This window comes from Sprattus sprattus (genome assembly GCF_963457725.1).
Source record: "Sprattus sprattus genome assembly, chromosome: 5".
NCBI classification, from domain to species: domain Eukaryota; kingdom Metazoa; phylum Chordata; class Actinopteri; order Clupeiformes; family Clupeidae; genus Sprattus; species Sprattus sprattus.
Window position 1 is genome coordinate 26,554,437 of NC_137924.1, and position 23,039 is coordinate 26,577,475.

At 45.7% G+C, this 23,039-nt stretch overlaps 1 protein-coding gene across 3 annotated transcripts in view; it reads left to right on the forward strand.

The window, feature by feature from the left end:
* The window catches only part of tbx15 (T-box transcription factor 15), a 33,694-nt gene extending 15,360 nt beyond the window's left edge, over window positions 1-18,334 (forward strand). For 2 of the 3 annotated variants that reach the window (XM_080839994.1, XM_080839996.1), the window contains exons 4-8: window positions 240-423; window positions 10,585-10,752; window positions 11,792-11,856; window positions 13,625-13,722; window positions 15,863-18,334. In XM_080839994.1, coding sequence (XP_080696120.1) covers window positions 240-423; window positions 10,585-10,752; window positions 11,792-11,856; window positions 13,625-13,722; window positions 15,863-16,689 — 1,342 coding nt within the window. In that variant the 3' untranslated portion in view covers window positions 16,690-18,334. The remainder of the gene's footprint in view (window positions 1-239; window positions 424-10,584; window positions 10,753-11,791; window positions 11,857-13,624; window positions 13,723-15,862) is intronic. The other variant, XM_080839995.1, reaches the window with a different exon arrangement.
* Window positions 18,335-23,039: the final 4,705 nt, after the last annotated feature.

Here is a 23,039-nt window from a genome sequence, read left to right on the forward strand (position 1 = left end):
AACCACTGCTAATCCTACACAATGCAGAACACCAGTGTTTCAGGCTTTGCTGCTGGGTGCACATAGTGTGTTCATTTATGACTGTGCCTGTGCGGTCCCTGCTGGACGACTTTGTCACAAAGTCACTTTTCTCAAAAACATCTGCCAAATACCAAAATCAAACCTAACCATAACCCCATGCCCTGCCCTGTGTCTCCTCTCCATAACCCCATGTCCTGCCCTATGTCTGTTCTCTGCAGGTATGTGTACCACAGCTCCAAGTGGATGGTGGCAGGGAACGCAGACTCACCTGTGCCCCCGCGGGTCTACATCCACCCGGACTCGCTGGCCTCTGGGGACACCTGGATGAGACAGGTGGTCAGCTTCGACAAGCTGAAGCTCACCAACAACGAGCTGGACGACCAGGGGCATGTAAGCACACTGGTCAGCCTACCACACTTTCCACACCCTCTCTTACCCGTCTCTCAACCACTTAGCCACGCACTTCGATAGCTCCACCCATTCAATCACCCAATCATTTCCTTCCAATCATTCAATCCACCAAACATTTTATTCCTCTTATTCTGTCAACCAATCACTTCATTCTGCTCATTCAATCAACCAATCACAGTCTTGATATGATTAGCTCTCTTGGTTGATAAGAATGAAAACCAACTGCCAAACCAGCCCCTCTGTGGGTATGGTCATTCACACCAGCTCTCTTTAAAATAACATATAGTTATAGAGTTATTAGCTCATAGCCCAATGTGTATTAGATGTATAGATATCTAGATATGTGTATGCTGCAAATATGTAGTGATTGGATGTCTCATTCAGTTTGAGCGTACGTACATTATGATAGCAGAACAGAACGCACAGCTCAAGCGCAGCCCTTAGCTAAGCACTTTCTAATGACACACCTGCAGTGATCAAGGGGCTGGCCACTGAGTGTGTTTGGGTTGAAAAGCTGCTTGGTGACAGCAGTACTGCTGCCTACATAGAGGTACTGTTGTTTTTTTTTTTTTTTTTGTGCTGTTGGTTAGCATGTTTTGTATCAAATAAAACTAGCCCAGCGATGAATATAGACTCAGTAAATGCAGAGTGTGTTTTGAGGTCTCTGAGTCATACACCTCAAAGACAATAGCAGAAAATTTGACTGTCTTCATATGTGTGTGTGTGTGTGTGTGTGTGTGTGTGTATGTGTGTGTCTACATATGTGTGTGTGTTGTTTAATTACAGTGCATGAAATGCCCTGTATTGTTATTCCTAGGCTTCTTCTTCTTATTCTTGTTACCTTTTTCTGCGATTAATTCAGCCCGAACCGCTTAACGTAGAAACTTCATTCAAACTTTGTCGCGTAGGTCTTGTAAAGGACACTTATGCTATGTATTTTTCACTTTTCTAAACTTTATACTTTTTAAGTTATTAAAGAAAAACGAATCTAAATTTTCCCATTGACTTACATTGGGCCATTATGACATCATAATAGGGTAATTAAACTGGCTTGCACCTGTGCTTCACTGACACCTGCAGCAAGCCTCCAAGGGTCCTCTTCTCTCTGTACCTCTCCATTCAACTGTATAACTAGGAATATTAATAGACACCTTCCATACTCTACTTTTTTTTCTCTCTATCACTCTCACTCTACTTTCTCTCACACTCCATCTCTCTGCTTCACTCTTTTTTTCTCCTTCTTTCAATATTTTCACTCTTTACTGTCTTTATCCAGAGCCACTCTTGTTCACTCTTCTTTCCTTACTTTGTTTCTTCCTCTCTTCTTTCCTTTCTTCTTTCCTTCTTTCTACTCTTCTTTACTTTCTTCTTTCCTTCTTCCACTCTTCTTTCCTTTCTTCTTCCCTTCTTCCACTCTTCTTCCCTTCTTCCACTTTTTTCCTTCTTCCACTCTTCTTTCCTTCTTCCACTCTTCTTTCCTTCTTCCACTCTAATTTCCTTTCTTCACTCTTCTTTCCTTTCTTCTTCCCTTCTTCCACTCTTCTTTCCTTTCTTCACTCTTCTTTCCTTTCTTCTTTCCTTCTTCAACTCTTATTTCCTTCTTTTACTGTTCTTTCCTTTCTTCCTTCCTTCTTTCACTTTTCTTTTATTCGTTCTTTCTTAACTTTTGCATTTCATGCACTGGTATTTCCTTCAGGAAATGCATTTTCTAGTTTTATATGACTTTTGGACACCATTGTCTCCTTTGTGACTGTGTAATCAGGGGAAGGAGCACTGTACTCCCACAGACCCTTTGTCCCAAATCCCACAGGCTGCTAGTGAACATAGCAAGCTTCTTGACATTGTCCCCAGGGATCATTACCCCCTTGCCTCCCCCCTTGAAATGTTAAAGACCACATGACTGATTCCCCCTGTCCCCTCTCCTGGCTCCTACTCTGATGATGGAGGGTCTGTTTGCGTGAGTAGCTCCAGCAAGCAGCAGCCCAGAGTAGCTATTCATACTGAACACATCAGACATCTAGCACTACGATCCAGAGAGACATCACGCTGTGTCACCATGGATACCCACCGCCACTGTGACATTGACTGAGAACAACAATATGGTGCAGCCAATCTGTGGCCAATACCACGAGGGCCTGCGTCACCACGTATCAGAAGACTGGAAGAGTAAGCCAGATAAGGGCCAGATCAGGGCCAGATCAGATCAGGGCTTGAGTTGGCTGTTGGCATCTGGGACAGGGAACCGCTCCCAATTGGCTCCTGTCTCTCTCTCTCTCTCTCTCTCTCTTTCTCTCTCTCTGTCACTCTCTTTCTCTCTCTCTCTGTCTCTCTCTCAATCTGTCTCTCTCTCAATCTGTCTCTGTTACTCTCTCTCTCTCTGTCACTCTCTCTCTCTCTGTCACTCTCTTTCTATGTCACTCTCTTTCTATGTCACTCTCTTTCTCTCTCTCTCACTCTGTCACTCTGTCTCTTTCTGTGACGGCAATGCTGCCATGATCTTTTCAAAGGAGCGGTTCTTGGGTTACTGGGCTGATGTTCAGGCCTGATTAGAGGGAAGATAGATGGGACGGCTGCTGCCATATTATGGTTTACTGAACTCGGACTGCCAGTGGCAACCGCCTCAGAGCAATGTCACCGATGATTAGCAGATAGGCAAGAGATGGGGATTAGGCATCAATTCAAAGTGAAGGAATATGTCAGCCAGACTGATTTGATTATTGGGGGGGTGTAACACAACACGCCATCTTTCTTACAGGCACATTAGTAACCCCTTTCAAATCTATCATTACGGAGGCACACAGCCCAATTTGGGGGTTTGGTGTGGGGGTGCGGTGAGGTTCACAGCTGGTGAGGCACAGAAACCGGAAGTGATTACGTCATTCCGATCTCTAGTTGTTTAAAAAGAATTGAAATGTATACATCACACATGTATATATGCTTATGGTTTAAAAATTGTCATCTCACCAGAACTGAAAAAACGTTATGTTTTATTGTCTAATACTATTACTTTTAAACGATTATTATTACAAGAAGTTATTCGGCTCAATAGTTAACTGACTTTTACGACAGCTAAACGTACAATCGGTGTGGTAATTGAACTTTTACACCGTGTCAAATAAGATATTAATCGTTACAAGGAAGCGTATGTAGCCCTCCCACCAATGATATGGCTCATTTCAATTTGTCTAGGGAAAATATAACCTTTTACACAACTCGGCAGTGATGGAGCAGTAGCGTCACTACATTTGTCAGTAGCTTGGCAGTAACGTCGCTATTTACAAAACCAAGTAAAGTTTCAGTAGCTAAGCTCTTTTATTGATCAAGTACCGCAGTAGCGTCCTCGAAAGCTAATTTATCCTGGACCTTTCTGATGTTTATTCATAACAGGCTTCCCTGCAGCCATTAAACACAAAAAATAAGCAGTACATCACTTTAGGCGAGACGAGTGAAAATAGATAGATAGATATCGTCATTTCAAGTACACCAGACGCTGCTCATACATTTAAAATGAATTCTCCCCTAATTTTAAATGGGTAGTTTGCATGCAGATTCTAGACAACCGGATAACTAGAATGCTGTTGATATTTAGATACAGCTGAAGATGATGAAAGTTAAAAAGTGAAAAGTCGAGTGAAACTAAATATGTTTTCAGATGCTTTCTTTGTAATCCAAAGAAAAAGTTCCTGTCAACGTCAATGACATCCAACACAAACATACGAACACACGAATTTCATCCATTCAACCGTTTTTATCTGACTGACAGTTGTGTTGATCCCTAAAATTGAATTGACTTGGCATGCAGTTTGTTTAACTGAAAGTAGCTTCTAATGTATCAAACTACTTTTGACAGGTTTATGTAACTTAGCTTGCTACTTTTTTTTTAGTGTCTGTGTAGTGAAGCTGAATTTATTGTAGAGTAGCTGATAGCTTAGCTCACTACAAATATCAAGTAGCTTGCCCAACAATGCAACTCGGACACTTGAATTCGAAGTTGAGAAAAAAACACTTACATATTTATTTACACAACGTATTAACAAGCAAACAGGTAAACACCACAGACATAGCACACAATACCAAAATGTTCTACTGACCGGTATAATTTAAAGTTGGTGCACTCGCAAGCTCCTAATCCATTCACGGCTCCCTGCACCTAGCAGCCTTTAGCGAGGTTTGTGTTCCGCATGAATATGTCCCGTTGGAAAACATGAAACACTCCAATGCAATGTCAATACCTTCGGTCCCGTCGTTTGAATCAAACATTTTAGCTCCGCCATTGGTCTCCCATTATTAATCATTTCACGTTTGGACTGCAAGTCCAATTTTGAGAGCTGCTTCAGGTTAGCAATGCAATCTTCCATTTTCGCCGTCAAGGTCAAGTAGAAGTGTGTAGAAGAAGACAAGTCCAACGTAAGACTATATACCCGAGAATTGCGCTCTCGCTCGCCCCCTTTACTGAATCAGTGCTACTGCCTGCCTCAGTAAGCAATATTTTTCAATGCATTTTGAGCTCAACTCAAAGGTTCTGCGCTTGCGCACGCATGCGTAAAACCCAGTTTGGAGTGATTGCGCAATCCCTACTGAGGCACTGGCTCAGCTGTCCATAGACAGCAATGCATTTGCCTCAGTCCACGGCACGTCTATGGCTGATCACTGTCACTGGGAACCGGAAATGCTCAAATTCAGCGATTTTGATAATAAAAATGCTCAAAATGATCGGAATCATGCAGAAATGACACTCGTAACACAAGATAACTAGAGAAATATGAATATTTATTTTATAATACATAAATATATATGATTATTATAATTAAAAAAAAAAATTAATATTTTTTTTTTTTACTTTTCAAAATGACAGGTGAGGCTCTGCCTCCCCTGCCTCCTATGACTGCACGTCCCTGGGGGGGAAGGAGGAGTTTTTATTGATGAACTCTTTAAACCTTTGATAGTAAGTAGACAGTGCCTGTGTGTGATTCAGCCCCTCTCTCAAAATGGCCGACACAGAGCCGGGAAAAGCGTCTTTTTTTCTTACGTCTGTAATCGTTCAGACATATACAGGCATGTTTGGGCAAGAGCTAGATACTGCAGTGATTAGCATAGTGTTGGCACAACTGTGAGATTATTTTTTGTCCAACCACAGTCTCGTAAAAGCTGTTTGGCAGAATGGCACTTTAGGAGTAAAACAGTTTAGTGGGATTCCCTTTCACAACTCGAGTCATCCTTTTGTCCGCACACTTTTCGCTCCTCATCATTCGTAATAATTACATTAAAAAGCTTTCAAGTTTTCAACACTAGACTACAAGACACTTTAGTGCTACTGCGGTTGTTGTTTCTGCTACTGTTGAGGTCTTTGAACAAACAAGGCACCCAACTGAATGGGCAATAGCTGAGTTTAAATGTATTCACAGAAAAAACCCATTCCGCAGTGTCGTTTCTGGTGAGATGGTAGAGTACCAAAAAAAAGCAAACAACAGCAGCCATCTTTCTCCCTAGCAATTCATAGGGAAGAAACCCTTTAGACTGACAGAAACAGAACAAGGTGACTTAAGGTGAGGGCATTGCCTGACAGTACTTTGCCCGGTACACAGACACTCACCTTCAGCACATGTCCCAGTAAGCCGTGCGACGAGAGGCACTGTGTACGGCCATATTACGTGCATTATTCTCAAATACCCCCCGACATGTGTTTCAGCTAAGTGCAGGGGAGGTTGGGGTGAGGTGGGGTGGGGGGGCTCCTGGCAGTGCCCGCACAGGCTTACGCGCTCAATTTCACCTCGGGTCTGCCAACGGAGCGTGGACCACGGGGTGAGGTCAGCTAAGAATATCCAGCTAACTACAACATGGCCGTAATCCTTCCCCACAGCTTCAGAGCAGGATGTCAGAGATGACTCTCCAAAGCTGGGATAAAAGACCACCATCTGATACCGAATCTCTTCTTTCCCACTGACAAACCTACCCCCAAGCAACATGTTCCTACCCCCTCACTTCACCCCCACCTCCACCCGCTTCCCTGTCCCACGTCCCATCTCACGCCTCCACCCCCCCTACCCCCGCCCCCACCCTCTTGATTATTCACCAGCGAAGCAGCCTGAACAGAAAGACACCCCCCCCCCCCCCAACATTAATAACCTGACACCCACAGAACACAAGCCTGGACCCCCCCCAACATGTCCCTGCGCCTGGAAACAACATGTGCGGCGGGTCTGGCTTTAGCGGCGCAGCTTTGGGAAGCAGGGTGGTAATGCGCCGAGACTTTACCCCTGGCAAACCCCACGGAACGCCCGGGCTGATGGGAGGGGGATCGTGAGCTGTAGCCTCAGCCTAGCCTGCTGATGCCTCACCCAAACGCCCACCCACCATGACTGTGGTCACTATAATCATTGAAGGATCAAGAAAGAAGGGATGAGAGGAAAGGAAAGGTTAAGATAAGATGGTTTGGTGTTGGAGGAGATTAGTAGGAAGGGAACAGGTGGATTTGGGTTCCCCTAGAGAGAGAGAGAGAGACAGAGACAGAGACAGAGACAGAGACAGAGACAGAGACAGAGACAGATGCAGAAAGAGATACAGAGAGAGGGTAAGAAAGGGGAGAAAAAGAGAGAGAGAGAGAGAGAGAGAGAGAAGGAGGAGGTTGAGGATGAGGAGGAACATGCAAAGGTGTGGCCTTTTGGGTGGCATGCTGTGGGGGATTCCAAGGGTGAAGGTTCTAGAATATTACATTAAGTGTCAATGTTTTTTTCCCCTTTTGGCCCAGTCTTTCTTACCCCACATGTTGATCCTCGCGGGGCAGTGAGAGACAGACGGGGCAACACTGCAGAGCCGGAGGCAAAGAGCGTAGAGTGGGAGAGGTTAAGAGGTGGAAGGTGCTAGAATATTAAATTTACTATCCCTATTTTCCCCTCCTTTTTGTCGCCGTGTGTTTTTTGTTGGTCCTGCCTCACTGACCCCCTCGGTTGCGGCCCGAGGGCCCAAGAGAAGGCCGGCTCGCTCGGCCTGTAATCAGAACCAGACTTTGGGCCGCAGGGCAGGGGGAGGCATGGGCCTCGTTCTGGATCTGACGCCGAGGTGCTGGTGTGAAAACACACACCCTGCGTGCCGCTCCGGTCTGCATGTCGCTCTGTGTGTGTGTGGCTCGAGGTCACTGTTACTCACACACGCGCCTACACGCACGCACGCACGCACGCACACACACACACACACATATACACACACACACACAGAGCGGTACACAAACACGCAGGGTGGTGTATGTCTTTTCCTTTGTTTCACTCCTTTCTGAATTTTTCCCTGTCTCTGAAAACACACTTTGAAAAGGTAAACACACACGCACACGCACACACACACACACACACACACACACACATAGTCAAAAACAGAAAACGTCTGTTTCTTTGCATGGGAAGACTAGGCAAGAAGAAGGCTAGTAATGTGATGATTTGCAGCAGTCTGGCTGGCCAGTTCTTGAGAGAAACAGCTTTTGCATTTCCAAGTTCGTTGAGCCCAGAAGTGGCATGAGATTCACACATACACACACACACACACACACACACACACACACACACACACACACACACACACACACACACACACACACACACACACACACACACACACGCATAAAAAACACCAACAAGAATACACACACACACACATACAAACATACATATATACAGAGACACACACACACACATTCTCAGGCACAGTCTAACACGTCAGCATGCATAGATGTAAAACCGCACAACTCCAAAGTGGGTGTCCTGCCTGAATGATACGTTTCCTCTCTGCATGAGAGCGAAAACATGCTCACCAAGGGTGTAACGGGCTGTACCATTATGGTGTGGATGTCCCAACACCAAGTGTGTAACGGGCTGTACCATTATGGTGTGGTGCATGCAGTCGCAGGGAGAATATGTGGTAGCATATGTGCGAAGATTTATGAATGTAATGCGGAACTAAATTGTACAAGCACGAGTTCCACACAGAAACCTTAACCTGCAAGCTGTGAGCAAGTTAGCAACGGCAAACTAAAGCAAAAATGTTTTTTTTTGTAGCTTTTTCCCCATTGTGAACTGAACCGTGACTTCTGTGTATCATTACACCCCTAGCTAACACAAATCTTGCTTGCGCTTGCACACACACACACACACACACACACACACACACACACACACACACACAAACACACACACACACACACACGCTCTCCTCTGTTCACACACACATTGTCACTTCTGTTCCCCCTCCCTTTCTGTCTATCGCTCCATAAATCACACATACATACACACACATCTCTTGCCCAAACATATTTTCTCAATACCTCAATTGAGAGTCAGACATTGTGATCATATATATGGGCCATTCTACCGAATTCGTGTAATATGCAGTCCCTCAACAATAAAAACTATTAACAAAACATTTAGGTATTTAGGCATAGATATTTAATTAGAAAATGTTATGGTCTATATAAACCCAATGCATTACATGAGATAGTGATAAGCTAAATATATACAAAATCATCATTTATAGGGTACTTTCTATTGGGAAGTAGCTGTCCCCAACCCTGACATCTAAATTTCAATGCCTTTAAATAACACTTTTCAATTTTTTTAGATTTTTTTCAATGATTTAATTTCAAAGATCTTTATGATTGGGTTGAAACAGAACTTGGAATATTTAGATTTATTGTGGGTTTAATTTTTAAATCAATTTTCTATACTCAAAAAATCATGTCCCTAGTTTTCATGTCACTACCGAAACACAACAGTTTTAGTCCATTGGCTGAGCCTGTGTTTTAGCCACGACTCTGCATTTTTGACCATGCATTGACACTGCATCTCTGTCCCTCATGGTTGAATGGTAAGTAGCTAAATCCCATAGTTTTTATATAAATGTGTTCCAAAGTCTGAAAATCGACGTGTAACCTTAAGAATTGTCACTACCGAAACGCATGTTTTCTTCAATTAAGTAAACCTTTTGGGGTTTCATGGAAAATCTTATGTTTGTATGTGTGTTCACCTCTTCAAAGATGTGTTTGCAAGCCGTGTGCTTGCTAGAATTCTTTATTTATGCTTAAAGTTAGCTAGAATTGTCACTACCGAAACAGTCACTACCGAAACATATGGTAGTGACCAGATTTTTTCGGTAGTGACAAAATGAAATGGTAAGTAGTTCGATCCCATAATTTTTAGATAAATGTGTTGTGTTGACTAAAGGGCGGCCCAGAGCACCTTTTGGATGATTTTGGGAGAGAAATGAACATCCATCCAACAGTGCAGTCACTACCGAAACACTGGATGTCACTACCGAAACAGTGCAGCACTACCGAAACACTGGATGTTTTGTAAAAAATTAAGTATATTAAGTAATCAACTAAAATGTTATGATACTGATTGGATTAATGTATGTTCAATTTCATCAATCAACAACTCTGGAATCAATATGATCAGTATTTTGCATTCTACAAAGAAATATTGCACTTAGATTTTGATGAATTGTATAAATTGAACTTGAAAATTTGGTTAAAATTTCATTTTTATGAATTTCATTGTGAAAACCTTCAAGAAATATTTGTAAAAATACTCTTCAGAGAAGGGAAGGAAACACAATCTGAACAGGTCAATGATAATACTTTTTTACTATAGTAAATGTGATGTTTCGGTAGTGACAATTTTTGGAAGAGGAAAAACATTCCAACACATTCTGAAAATACAATATAAAAATTGACTGTTCTTTTACTAGATATGTGTACTTTAGATATGGTACAATATACATACAGACAAAGTTTTGGGAATAAAACATACAAAAATTCAAAATATTTCCGACCTGACTTTGCACCAATTCGGTAGAATGGCCCATATAGAGGATTTAATGTCCATGTTAACTACTGCAGATATTGGCATACATACCAAGCACAAACCACTCTTTAAACCCTTTTACACACAAACACACACACACACACACACACACACACACACACACACACATACACACACACACACCACACACACCACACACGGACAGGCACACGCACACGCACACGCACACGCCCAAGCACACACACACACACACACACACACTCACACACACACACACACACTGCAACCACGTGGAACATACGCACTCCTGCTCTGACAGCAGTGTGTGGCTTGCCTCCTCCAGGTCATCCTCCACTCAATGCACAAATACCAGCCGCGTGTGCATGTGATCCGGAAGGACTTCAGCAGCGACCTCTCCCCCACCAAGCCCATCCCCAGTGGCGAAGGAGTCAAGACCTTCAGCTTCCCTGAGACCGTCTTCACCACCGTAACAGCCTACCAGAACCAGCAGGTCAGCATTGCACACACACACAAACGCACACACACAGCACACACACACACACACACACACCACAGACGGACAGGCACGGTCTTCACCACCGTAACAGCCTACCAGAACCAACAGGTCAGCATTGCAGTCACCGACACCTCTTTTTGTTTGTTTTTGTTTTGTCACACTTTGATTTATTTTGCTGCTTTGTTTTTTTTTCTTTGTATGTATATTTCCCCGCTCTCTCTCTCCCAATCTCTCTCTGCCTCTCTCCTTCTCCCTCTCTCTCTCTCTCCCTCTCTCCTTCTCCCTCTTTCTCCCTCTCTCCCTTCCTCTTTCTCCCTCTCTCCCTTCCTCTCTCTCTCTCTCCCTCTCTCCCTCTCTCTCTCTCCTTCTCCTCCTGTCTCTGCCTGACTCCCTATGCCATATGTACCACACATTTGACTGTACATTTCAGAGATCTCTGCAAGAGTGTTATCCATCTGGAGTCATCCAATCTGTCGAATTGACAAATCAGGTTTTCTGTACCTCAGGAAAACCGTCCAATGAAACAGCAGATAATTCGCATGTGCGCCCAGAGAGCTGCCCCCTTTTTACACCAATGGGAAGTGTGGGAAGATTTGCAGACTTTATGTTAAGGTGGCAGATTCAAATTCAGGCAAGACTATGCAATCTAAATAGCTGTGTACTGCCGTAAGAACCCTCGAATCCCTCCATGCCTTCAAACCTCAATGTTGAAACAACAGTGATAGTTTGCCAAGAGCAGCCCACCCATGATTCCAGAGTTGTGCACTCCAGTCCTCGCTTTGAGTCAGTGCCACAGTTTTCAATCGGGTGTTCTGGTGGCACTCTGGGTATGCGAGCAGCGGTTACGTCTCGACCAGAGAGAATGCTTTAAGGTTGGCTGCACCAGTTCTGCTAAAAGACTCTTAAACATTCCTGCCTTTGGTCTCCGAAAAACTATTGAAAGTGATTTGTTGCTAATTCATGTCAGTCATGTCCAGTATAATCTTCTGTGATTTATTCAAAGTGAACAATATTGTTTTTTTTTTACGAACAGATCACTCGACTGAAGATTGACCGTAATCCATTTGCAAAGGGATTTCGAGACTCAGGAAGAAACAGGTATGTTTGTGGAGGTCCAGCGATCTTAGGCACATAAATCCTCCCCAGCTTTTGGGGGTGTTCTGCATGTGATAGCACGCACGCTCCACGTACGTGGCCTTTAATATGGAAATAATCCTCTTGAGATACCACTTAATCCCATATGCCGCTCCACATAAAATCAGAGTCCATTGTCCCTGCCAAGAATCCACCAATGAGTGAGTCTGCGATAACGTCATCTGATTTGGCACCAGCATCCGAGTCGGTCATGTCCTTGTGCTTTTCTCTTTCTTTCTATCTGAGCCTCTATCTATCCATCTATCTCTTCCCATTTGTCAATCCTCATTCGTCTCATTCACTTCCAGTCTCTGCCTCTCTTTCTCCCCCTTCCTTCCCTACTCAACCCCACCCCCCTCTCTCTTTCCTCTGCCCCGCACTCGTTCGCCATAAGATGTGCGTCTGAATTATCATATAACGAGGGAAAGGCTGCACCAGACCCACAGCACATGAAAGCGCCTGTCCATCTGGAGTGCATTATCCACACAGATATTTGAGACATCTTTTTTCATTTTTCAAACAATAGAGCGCCTGATTTATGAACTAGCGTTAGATTTTCATTGCAGAAAAATAGAGATGAAACGATTACGCAGGAATAAGATATTTATAGAGAAAAATGTGCATTCGTCCACACACTTACCCCAATTTAACTTACATTTTACACTGGAAGAAAATCCGCATCTCTTACTGCTAATCCCATCTATATCACACGTGCAGCATTAAAACACAACCACTGAGTTAAGTAGAAGGCCCACAGGCGGCATCCATGTGCCAAGCTAATTGCGAAATAAATGACCATGTCCAGTTATGAATCAACTGCACAATAAATCCTAAGCAACTACGGGAATTAAACTATTACCGTCTGATTTTTACGGATATTACCATAGCCTTTGGCTGCTGATTGTTATTCTAAGGGTGAGTTAGTAACACTAAATACACTGGCGCTGAGTAAACCGTGGGGTGTGTTGGGGGGCATTTATTTTGACCTGTTACCTAAACTGCCCCCCCCCCCTTGTTATGAATGAGTGTAGTTATGATGGAAGGGTGTGTCATTAGCGTGTCTCGCTAACGAGCAAGCCTGGCTGGAGAGTTACGGCCCCTAAAATAACACGAGCGGGGCAGGGGCCGGCGTGGGCCGGGGGTCTGGGCGCGGGCCCAGCGAGGCGCAGGGGAGTAAATCACGGAGGAAGGAGAGCCGTGTACGGATCCGAGATGAAACGTCACCCAGATTTATGTGCACAGTAAAAACCTGCTCCCTTTTACTGGCTTCAGTTTCCTCCAGGCCTCTCTCTGTCTCCCTCTCTCTCTCTCTCTCTCTCTCTCTCTCTCTCTCTCTCTCTCTTTCTCTCTCCTTCCCTTTGCCTCTCTCTCTCACCTGTCTCTCTCCTCTCTGTCTATCTTTACCTTTATGTTTATCTCCCTCCTTTTTCTTTTACCCTACCTTTCTCTCTCTCGTTCTCTCTCTCTCTCTCATTACTGACTTCTATCAGTCATTCACTCATTCTGTTTGTATGTCTGTTTCTATGTTTTTGTCTGGTACGCTGTCTCTCTCTCTCTCTCCTCCAGCTCTCTCTCTTAATCCCATCTGCTGCCTAGTGTTACTTTGAATATGACTTTCCTTTATTGTCACTGGCTCAAAACATGCACTTTATTCTCTTTTCTTTCACTTTCTTTGCTCTCTCTCTCTCTCTCTCTCTCTATCTTTCTCTCTCTTTCTCTCTTTAACACACAGAACTGGTCTAGAGGCCATCATGGAGACCTATGCATTCTGGAGACCGCCTGTAAGGACCCTAACATTTGAGGACTTCACCAACATGCAAAAACAGCAAGGTGTGTCTTGTTAGCTTCGAACATTTCTAAACATTTTCTAAACTCCTTTTTCTGCAGATGACCCTTAAGCACATGTCAGTGTATTGAATCCCCATTGATCGGAGCCAAGCGTGTATTTGTATTTGAGTTGTATAAATGCATGAGCAAATGTCTAAGGGTTTATTTGCAGAAGAAGACAGCCTTCAGCCCTCCTCAGACGACCTCAGCAGGCATGACTTTGAATATTCATTATGTTTACAACCATGGTTGAAAAGTAACCCAGACGTTCATTTGCAATTATGATCCATTCATTTTGCTAAATGTTTATTACTTCAGAGCAGCCTCAAGGCAGGGAAGAAACCCCCCCCCCCTCCCCCAAAAAAACGAAATTAAAAATGTTCTGTGGCCCCCTCGGTCTCTCTCTTTCTCTTGTTACTCAAGCTGTCTGCATGGTGACTCTGGCCGGGCCTGTGAGTCATGGCTAATATCAGGGAGCGGCCATGTTAAGGAGCCGCCGCAGCTCGTACCTCCCTCCGCCGTCGCCTGCACCGGCTGCTCGTGCACTAGCCTGCACGGGTCAGGGTGAAGCGAGCGATAGCCATATTTTGTCTGAGTGGACATCTGTTTGTCATCAGCAGCCCCTCTGCACAGATTAAATGTTAATTAAAGTCCTCGCGCCGCTGATGAACTTTTGCTGCTCTTGGTAATATTTTTTTTTGTCTTCCATTAAAAAAAAAGAAAAAAAGAAAAATGCATTTCCTCTCCCCTTCTCTGTTCGTCTGTTTTGGACGTTCTTAATCAGCAAGTCCCCCGGGCGACCCTGCAGGCTGTGTGTCACCCCTGCTCCGCTACGGGGGAAAACATGACATCACTGCCATGTCTTGCCCCCCCCCCCCCCCCCCGGCCAATAGCGCGGCACTGAAGAGAGGGGGAGAGCCAATTCTTCAGCTCACTGTTAGCTGTGAAGTCAGACTTTTCAGACTTTTAATCGCACAAGCGACACACTGCAGCACACACGTGAATACATGGAGGCGACACAGGACACACACACACACACACATGCACACGCAGACCTGAGGTCGTACTGAATTTAATTTGAGGCCGTAGGAAAAGCCAGAGTCAAGAGTGACTCCAGGTCTTAAAGCTGTCCAGAACGGCTGTCTTATTTTTTTAATCTTCGCCCTTTTTCTTTTCTCTTTCTGGTTTAATGTAGAGAATCAAGCTGAAGTGTTACAGAGAGAAAGAAAAAAAACACACAATATGAACAGAGGCCACATTCTCATTAATAAAGGAACACGCCATTGATACCCCACAGCTATCCGTTTGGTTCCAAAAAGCTTGACTGATTCAAGGTGCCCTAGTGCCAGGCTTGTATTCTTTCCTCTAGAAAAAAAAGACAACATTGTTTCTTTCATCCCAGATACATTCATGCTGGCCTAAATTATGAATGCTGTATGTCGCATGGAGCGAAAGACGGAGGGCAAGCTGTGAGCTCTGTTGACCAGACACGCTGGTGCTCCAAACTCAAGCCACATTTGCGTTACGACGACGTTAAAGCCATGCTTCCTCCACGGGCGAAGAGCTCTAGCCTCCTTTAGCTTCGTTAAAGCGCCGTCCAAAACACATAAATACACCAAAAATGTTTCTTATTTCTGTTCAAATAAAATGTACTGCTTGGCCGCGCACAAAAATATACCCCACGCTGGGCTAATCTCAAACACAAAGAGCAGCGCTGTCAGAGATCCGAGGTTCCGCATGCCCGCACGGAGTGGCACACGGGCCAACGGGAAACAGAGCAGTGGTTCTCTCTGGTGGAGTCAGGGGAAGTTTGTGCCGGGGCTCCTTGCGGTGCGGAGACGCCGAGACGACCAGTCTTCAGGCCCCGAAAGTGGAGACGCTGCCCTGAGTGTGATTGTTGGCCTTAGCTGCTGTTTTCTGTTTCACTCTGTAGAGATCTTGCCTAAGCCTCACAATTACTTATTCTGTCTGGATTTGTTTCTCTCTCTTGTCTTCTCCCTCTCTCCATCCATCTATCTATCTATCTATATATATTTTCATCCTCTATCTCCCTTTCTTTTTTCTTTCTCTCTGTCTCTATCTGTCTTTCTTTGTTTCATCTTTCTATCCCCCTGCCCTCTGTTTCTCTCTCTTTTTCTCTCAGGCGGCAGCACAGGGACGTCCCCCACCACCTCCAGTAATGGCACCCCCTCCCCGTCCGGTGCGGCCCACCTGCTCTCCCCATCCTGCTCTCCCCCGACCTTCCACCTGGCCCCCAACACCTTCAACGTGGGCTGCCGCGAGAGCCAGCTCTGCAACCTGGGCCTGTCCGAGTACCCGGCATGCGCCCGCAGCAACATGGCCACCCTGCAGGGATACGGGGGCCTGGCCGACGGCTCCTACGGCCGCCTCCAGTCAGGGGGTGGCGTGGCCTCCGCCCAGGGCTCCGACTCCTTCCTGCCCCAGAGGACTTCCTCTCTAATCGCTGCAGGGATGCAGGGAGGAGCCGGCGGCGGGGCCGGGAGTGGCGGTGGCGGAGGCGGTGGCGGCAAGATGGACGCCTATGGTGGCCAGTTGGCGTCTTTCCCAGCCTCACAGCTGCAGTACGTCATGCAGGCTGGCACGGGCTCGGGCTCCAGCTCTTCCTCCTCGCCCGGTTCATCCCCTTCCTCCCACATGTTTGCGGCAGGCGGGCACCACCACGTGCAGCAGGGCTCCTACAATGCCTTCTCCCTGCACAACCCCTACAACCTGTACGGATACAACTTCCCCACCTCGCCACGCCTGGCCGCCAGTCCTGAGAAGCCGCAGGGGGGCCTGCTCTGTTCCTCCTCTGGTGCTGGCGCCTTCGCCGAGCGCCAGTACCTGCCCAGCAGCGGCATGGAGGGCATGCACATGATCGGCAATCCTGCCGGCGGCCAGCAGGGCGGCGCCACCTGCGATGGCCGTCAGTATGGCTCCTCTTCCCAGATGTCCATGCACATGGTGTAAAGGGCCACTTAGGAGAGAGAGGGAAGACAGGAGCGACTGAGCGTCATTCTTCCGTCAGACGGGTCGTACGTTTGAGAACGACTGCTGTCACCCCCTTATCACCCCCATGCCCACCCACCTCAATCCACTCTCCACTCCTGAAATGTAACCCAGTAAACAACAAACCAGTGTAGACTTTGTATCCCCTCTAAAGCAGTTATGTAACATTAAGGGTGGGCTACAGGTGCCAAAGGATTTAAGGACATTGCTGTGTTTTTTTGTGTTGTTTTTTTCTAGGTGGTGAAATCTCAAAGCCGCATTTATTTACTGGTTGTTTGTATACGAAGGTTAAGAGGAAAATGACTGACCTTAAAAAAAAAAAAATGGACATATAAAAAAAAAAATCATCTCAGTATGTAATGTTTGTGTTACATTTTACTCAGCTGGACATTGACGTGTTGGGAGTGAGACAGTGATATTTAAATAGCTCTTATATTGAAATGGTTTCAAAGCAGATGGATGGATTATGTGCTCACTCTCGTGGACTTTTTCACCCCCACCAAAGTTTCTCCTGAACCTAGCAAAAGTGGGTTGATTAAAATGAAGTTGCCTGGGAAGTTGCCTGGAGAGATCTCCAGGCGGGTTTCTTGATTATTTCGGGGGAGTGCGCAGATGTGAACACATGGATCTCTTATGGTGCAATAGAGACACTGTGACCTCACAGCAGGGGGTTCAGGGGACAGACGCCCCTTCCCGGAACCCACACTCTCTCCTCTCAGGCTCCTGCTGATCTGAGAGAGAGAGAGAGAGAGAGAGAGAGAGAGAGATGGAGAGGGAGAGGGAGACTCTCGCTCCTGTTGATCCGAGAAGGGGAGAAAGAGAGAGAGAGAGAGAAATCTACTTCCGCCTGGAGCTAATAACCCTGAGAGTGCTGTTGGTTTTTCGGTACATTAACGCAGCCCGCCTGAACGCTGAGTGGACGGTGTGTTGATGGACTCTGCGGTGCTTCGGGGAAGAGTCACGTGGCGGGGAGAAGAGAATGCACAGAACGAGCGTCATCATCTCAGAGGACGACCACAGGAGCGAGCACAGATCCATGGAGTCACAGACATTAAAGCTGCTTCAACCATAAAGCTGTGGGTGGATGACTACCCAGCCAGTGCTTGTTCTGTGTGGAAGAAAGAAAGAAAGGAAGGGAGAAAAAAAAGAAGGAAGAAAGAGAGACAGAGAGAGAGAGGGAGAGAGAGAGAGACAGAGACCGTAAGCCCCTGGTGGCCTTTAGATTCAGTGGGTGCGTTACTGATGTTGGCACCCTGTTTAGAGTGGATGATCTTTTCAAGCATATTAATGGTGATGAATGCACGCAATACAGTAAGCTTTTAAGTTGTTGTGTGAAAAAAACAAATGTAAGGTTTAGTAGGAATACAGAGTTATTGTGTTTTGGTGTGATGTAGATAAATGTATTTAAGTGCCAAGCAATAATACAATTATATGGCCAGTTTTTGGTGAAGTTAAAAAATATTAGGTAAAAAAAAACAAAAACAAGACAATACATTGTGCAGGAAAGAGGACAGAGAAAAAAAAGTAAAACTATTTTCAGAGGCCTTTAAAGAACTGTAAATACAAGTGCCAAGCACAAAAAGTTCAATAAACGTTTTAATTCATTTACCGGAGTAAATGTTGTTTCCTATCCATGTATTTCTTTCCCAGGCATGATGACTGGAGCACGAAGATCATGAGTGACTAAAGCACTACCTCTTTAAACAGAAAATGCCAGGTCTACTACCCACTTGTTAGTCCTTATTTACGACATTACGACACGAGTAGCCTACTATTGTGACTTACTATACGTGATCCAAACATGGAAACTTTATCTCAACTTCCAGAACTTGAAAAGGGGAACATAACATAATCATAATGTTAACATTGTGTAGTCTATAGGTTATAAATCTCTATCTACCAGTGTAGGAAAACTTAACCTTAGATTGGCCCACTCCGGGCTTACCAATGGACCACCATTTCCCTATAACCGCATATAAGTCTACGTCGTTTATGAAAATACAAAAACGGATAAATAACCATCACCCCATCTTAAAGTCTGCTTTTAATATTAAGAGACAGGGTTTGATCACATGGATGGCGAGTCCTAACGGTACTCGTTTCGCCGTGACCCTGGCCCAGCACATAAATATGCCACCTGCTCTAACAATCACGTCAGCGATCGCTTTCTTCAATTTCAACGTCTCAGCGTTTGTGTGTGTGTGTATCTGCTGTTCCCAGTAAGTTCCCAGTATGTATTTATGATCAGGCCCATGTTTGCTTGCTCTGTGGTGCTCCTCATTATCGACCAACAGAGCGCCAGTGATTTAACAGCACAATCAGCATCTATTACATGGATGTCCGCAGAACCTAGCTCGATTTTTTTCCTCCATTTTCTTTTTCCTCCACGTCTCTGTTCCAGCAATGAAATATCATATCTGAATCATCATCTGAAATGAAGGGGGTCGACGACCGTGGAGACATCATGCTGTATTGAAAACACCTGTTTTCCGAACTGCATTCCCCGAATAATCACTGAGTGTACCGTGGAGGAGCGCATGATTTCATAATTTGGCGGCCCTCCATCTATCTGGACATTATTTCCAATAATTATTTGCGTTTATTACTCTGATATGCTGTCCGTGTGTCTTCGGCAGAGTTTGAAAATCAACTGCTCGAAGTTTGCACAAATGTGCCTCAGCTTTGAACCGAAATTACCTCTTTGCGTTTACATGGTAAGAAAGGGCAAATAATCAACACAGAACATATAATGTAAAGACTTTGTGGTCACGATGCGCATATGGCTAAACAATGAAGCAGACCACTTCTTAAGAAATGAACCAATCTCACAATCACAAAAAACCAAACATATTTCAATCCTTGTAATTTTCTTATGGAGAAATAAACCTAAAGTATGCTAACGGCCTTTCCCTTCATCTGATGGATTAGACAATGGCGGTGAATAATTTGTCTCTCAATAAAATAGGCAAAAGCGGGGAAAATGAGATTCCAAACAAACTTATTCCAGAACTATATATTTTATGAGACATTCAGACAAAGGCTGTGGTGGAGGGTTTCAGGATGTTTTGAGACAGCATGTGGACTACTACGAGGCATCCCATAACCCAGTATCCTGAGTGACTGATCTTTTTTTTCACCGAGCCACGCTCAGGACTTTTTAGTCTGCGATATCTGTCCCATGGGAACTGGGCTGACCTGCCTTAGGCGAAGGATCACTGGAAAATGAAAGCAGAACAGAGAGAGTGAACGAGGGACAGACTGACAGACAGACAGACAGAGAGAGCGAGAGAGAGAGAGTGAGAGAGAGGGAGAAACAGACAGAGAAAGAATAGAAAAATAAGACAAAGGGGTTTGTTTAATTGGGCAAGCTGATGTGTTTCCTCTGACGGTGCAGACAGCTGGTTTAAAGTATGGCCATATAAGACAGACTGATAAGATTTCTGGTAAACTGTTGCCCTCTTGTGTTTATCCCCATCTTTGCTTGAGATTCCTGATCTTCCTCTCGATCAGATCTCTGAAGACCTTGCCTGACACTGCATAGGCGGATGGACGACATCTGATTATTCCTTGGTTTGTAGGGATGGGGATACAGATCCTTAGCATGATTCTTTAGAAACAGGTTGAGGCACACAGAAAGGTCCTGTATTCCAAAAAACAAAGATGCATTTGACAAAGTGCAAATTCAAGATGGTGTACTGCAATCAAAACACATAGGACTATAGGGGAGTAGTAATGTGACATTACATAGGTAGACATGTTTTAGATTTATATTTGTAGTTGATGATTTGTTCAGTGCGGAAACAAAAACACAAAAACATTGCAAGAGACAATTCATCCAATCTCAAGCTTAAGTTTCTATCGCTCTCTCTCTCTCTCTGAACTATGTATCTCTCTCTCTCTCTCTCTCTCTCTGAACTCTCTCTTTGGATGTCTTTTTATGTGATATGCATCATGTTATTTCACATGTCAAACATACAGTAGAAATCACAGTTCCTGAAAGTATTAACGGTGAAATTCACACCAGCTAAAGCACACAGCAGCCCTGCCATGCAATCTAGGGCATATCATCATATGGCAACCACATTCCAGTCATTTTTCCCCACCGTTCAGAAATGCTCTTGATCAGTCACTGCAACCTGTGCGGAGGGGGTTTCCGTCTAAGGCTACGGCCTTTGCATTCTGCAACAGGACTTCCGACAGGAAGCGGGCTAGACACCCAACAGCCCTCATCTCTGTGATGGGCGGCTAACGCACTAATACTAACTCACACACTCGTATGGTTTTACATGGAGAGGGTGGATTAAAGACACGCAAAGAAACAACCACACTGGATTAAAATGGGGGAAAATTAGACGTGACGTTTAGGAATTTCATTATAAGGTACTTTTGATTATACGGAAGTCTTCAGTGACTTGGTTCCTCAGCCAGGTGACATCCACTATGGAAGGACATAATGACAGACAGAATCAGCTGTTTTAGTGTTTACTACAGCAGGTAAAGGCATCGCAGTGCTGTGGAAGTTTGCCACACCTCAGGGACACACACAAGCTTTGCTCACTCTTTGGCTCTCAGTGGTAGATGAGAGGAATTTGGTATCACAGCCAGGAACAGGTTTCAAGGTTGAAACCCCAATTGTTCCACTGCACACACTTACATACACACACGGACACACGGACCACGGACACACATACACACACACACACACACACACACACACACACACACACACACACACACACACACACACACACACACACACACACACACACAGACACGCGCGCACATACATAAACTGCCCTCTCCCACTTCCCTCACTCCCTTTAACCTACAACCCGGGTTTTCCTGGCGTGTAAGAAAAAAAAAAAAATAAGACGCAGAAGGTCAACAAGAAGCGATGGGGGAGTGCTTTTTCTTCTTCAGCCAGGGTAAGAGGAGACGTCTGCGATAGTATCAGAGGCCCCTGGAGCCAAGTGGTTCTGATAAAGCGATAAACCCAGATGGAGGCGAGGAGGCCCAGCCCGGCCCGGTCCGTGGACATGTCCCGTGCTGAGTACAAAGACGCCCCGCTGGGACACTTCCCCGTCTAATGAGAGAGGTCCGATCCGCCGGGGCGCCTCTCAGAGGGGAGGAGGAGGCGGAGGAGGCGGAAGAGGAGAAGGCCTGTGGGGCCGGGAGGGTTGACTGACCGACCTCGAGAGACGGAGAAGTGGACCGCTGGCCTGGCTCTGCCATTCGACCCGGGGACAGAGGTGAGAGGGAGATTTTGAGGAGTGTGCGTGAGGGAATTAGACTCAGACTAGGCATCGCAGTGCCTATTAGGGATCTTAGAATTTGGTGTATGGGGACTAAGGTGATTGGGTTCTTTTTTGGTGGTTGGGGGGAGCAGGTTAGTAGGGATTGTTGGTGGCGTGGACAGAGAAGAAGGGGAGGCCTAGGGCTGCAGCTGGACCTTGTGGAGGCTGGTAGGGGTGCAGAGAGAGGCCTCATGATGGGGGGAGGATGGAGAGGGCAGTAGGAGGGGGGCAGATTTTTGAGGGGGGTCCGGTGGGTTGGGACACAGATGTGAGGCGCTCAGGTGATGGGGGGGGGGCAAGTTCGGCAATGGAGGACTGTGGGGGGGGGGGGGGGGGGTGTAGGATGTGAGGTTGATATGTGTGTATATGTGTGTCTATACGTGTGTGTACGCGTGTGTGTACGCGTGTGTGTACGCGTGTGTGGAACTCAAGCCATTCCCCCTTCTACAGTGAAACAGGTGTCCTCGTTGAGCTAGCCGGGGATCCAAAATTGAAGGCAGCAGTTTGTTCCTGACGGCCTGGAACCTGAGCGGGGCCTCAACACCAGATTTCAATCAGGTGGCAGCGGGGAGGGAGAGGCAGCATTTAGAAACACTATCCCCCATCCCAGCATGATGAGTATCAGTCCTTACACAGGCAATCAGCGAAGCACACACCATACCACTACCGGCCTAATGCCTCCTCGGGGTGTATTAATACTGCAAGCCCGAGACTGTGGAAGCAGCTGTGATTGCTTGATTGAGTGCACTTTTGCAAGAGCTTGCTAGCGTGTTGCTTTGGGCAGCGGGTGTATGAGCGCAGTGTATGCCAGCCAACAGACACTGTTCGTAGCGATGAAAGGGGCAAATCCCCTTGCAGTAAATAAAAAAGCTAGTAAAAACAACACAATGCTTTTCGCTTTAGGACGACGTGCCTGGGGCCCGTGCGGCGGGAAGGCTTTCGCAGAGGGGCGCATTCCTGTGATCCGATTGGCCACGCTCGTTAATTCGGCAGGAAGTTTGTTTAAAGGGGTGGCTG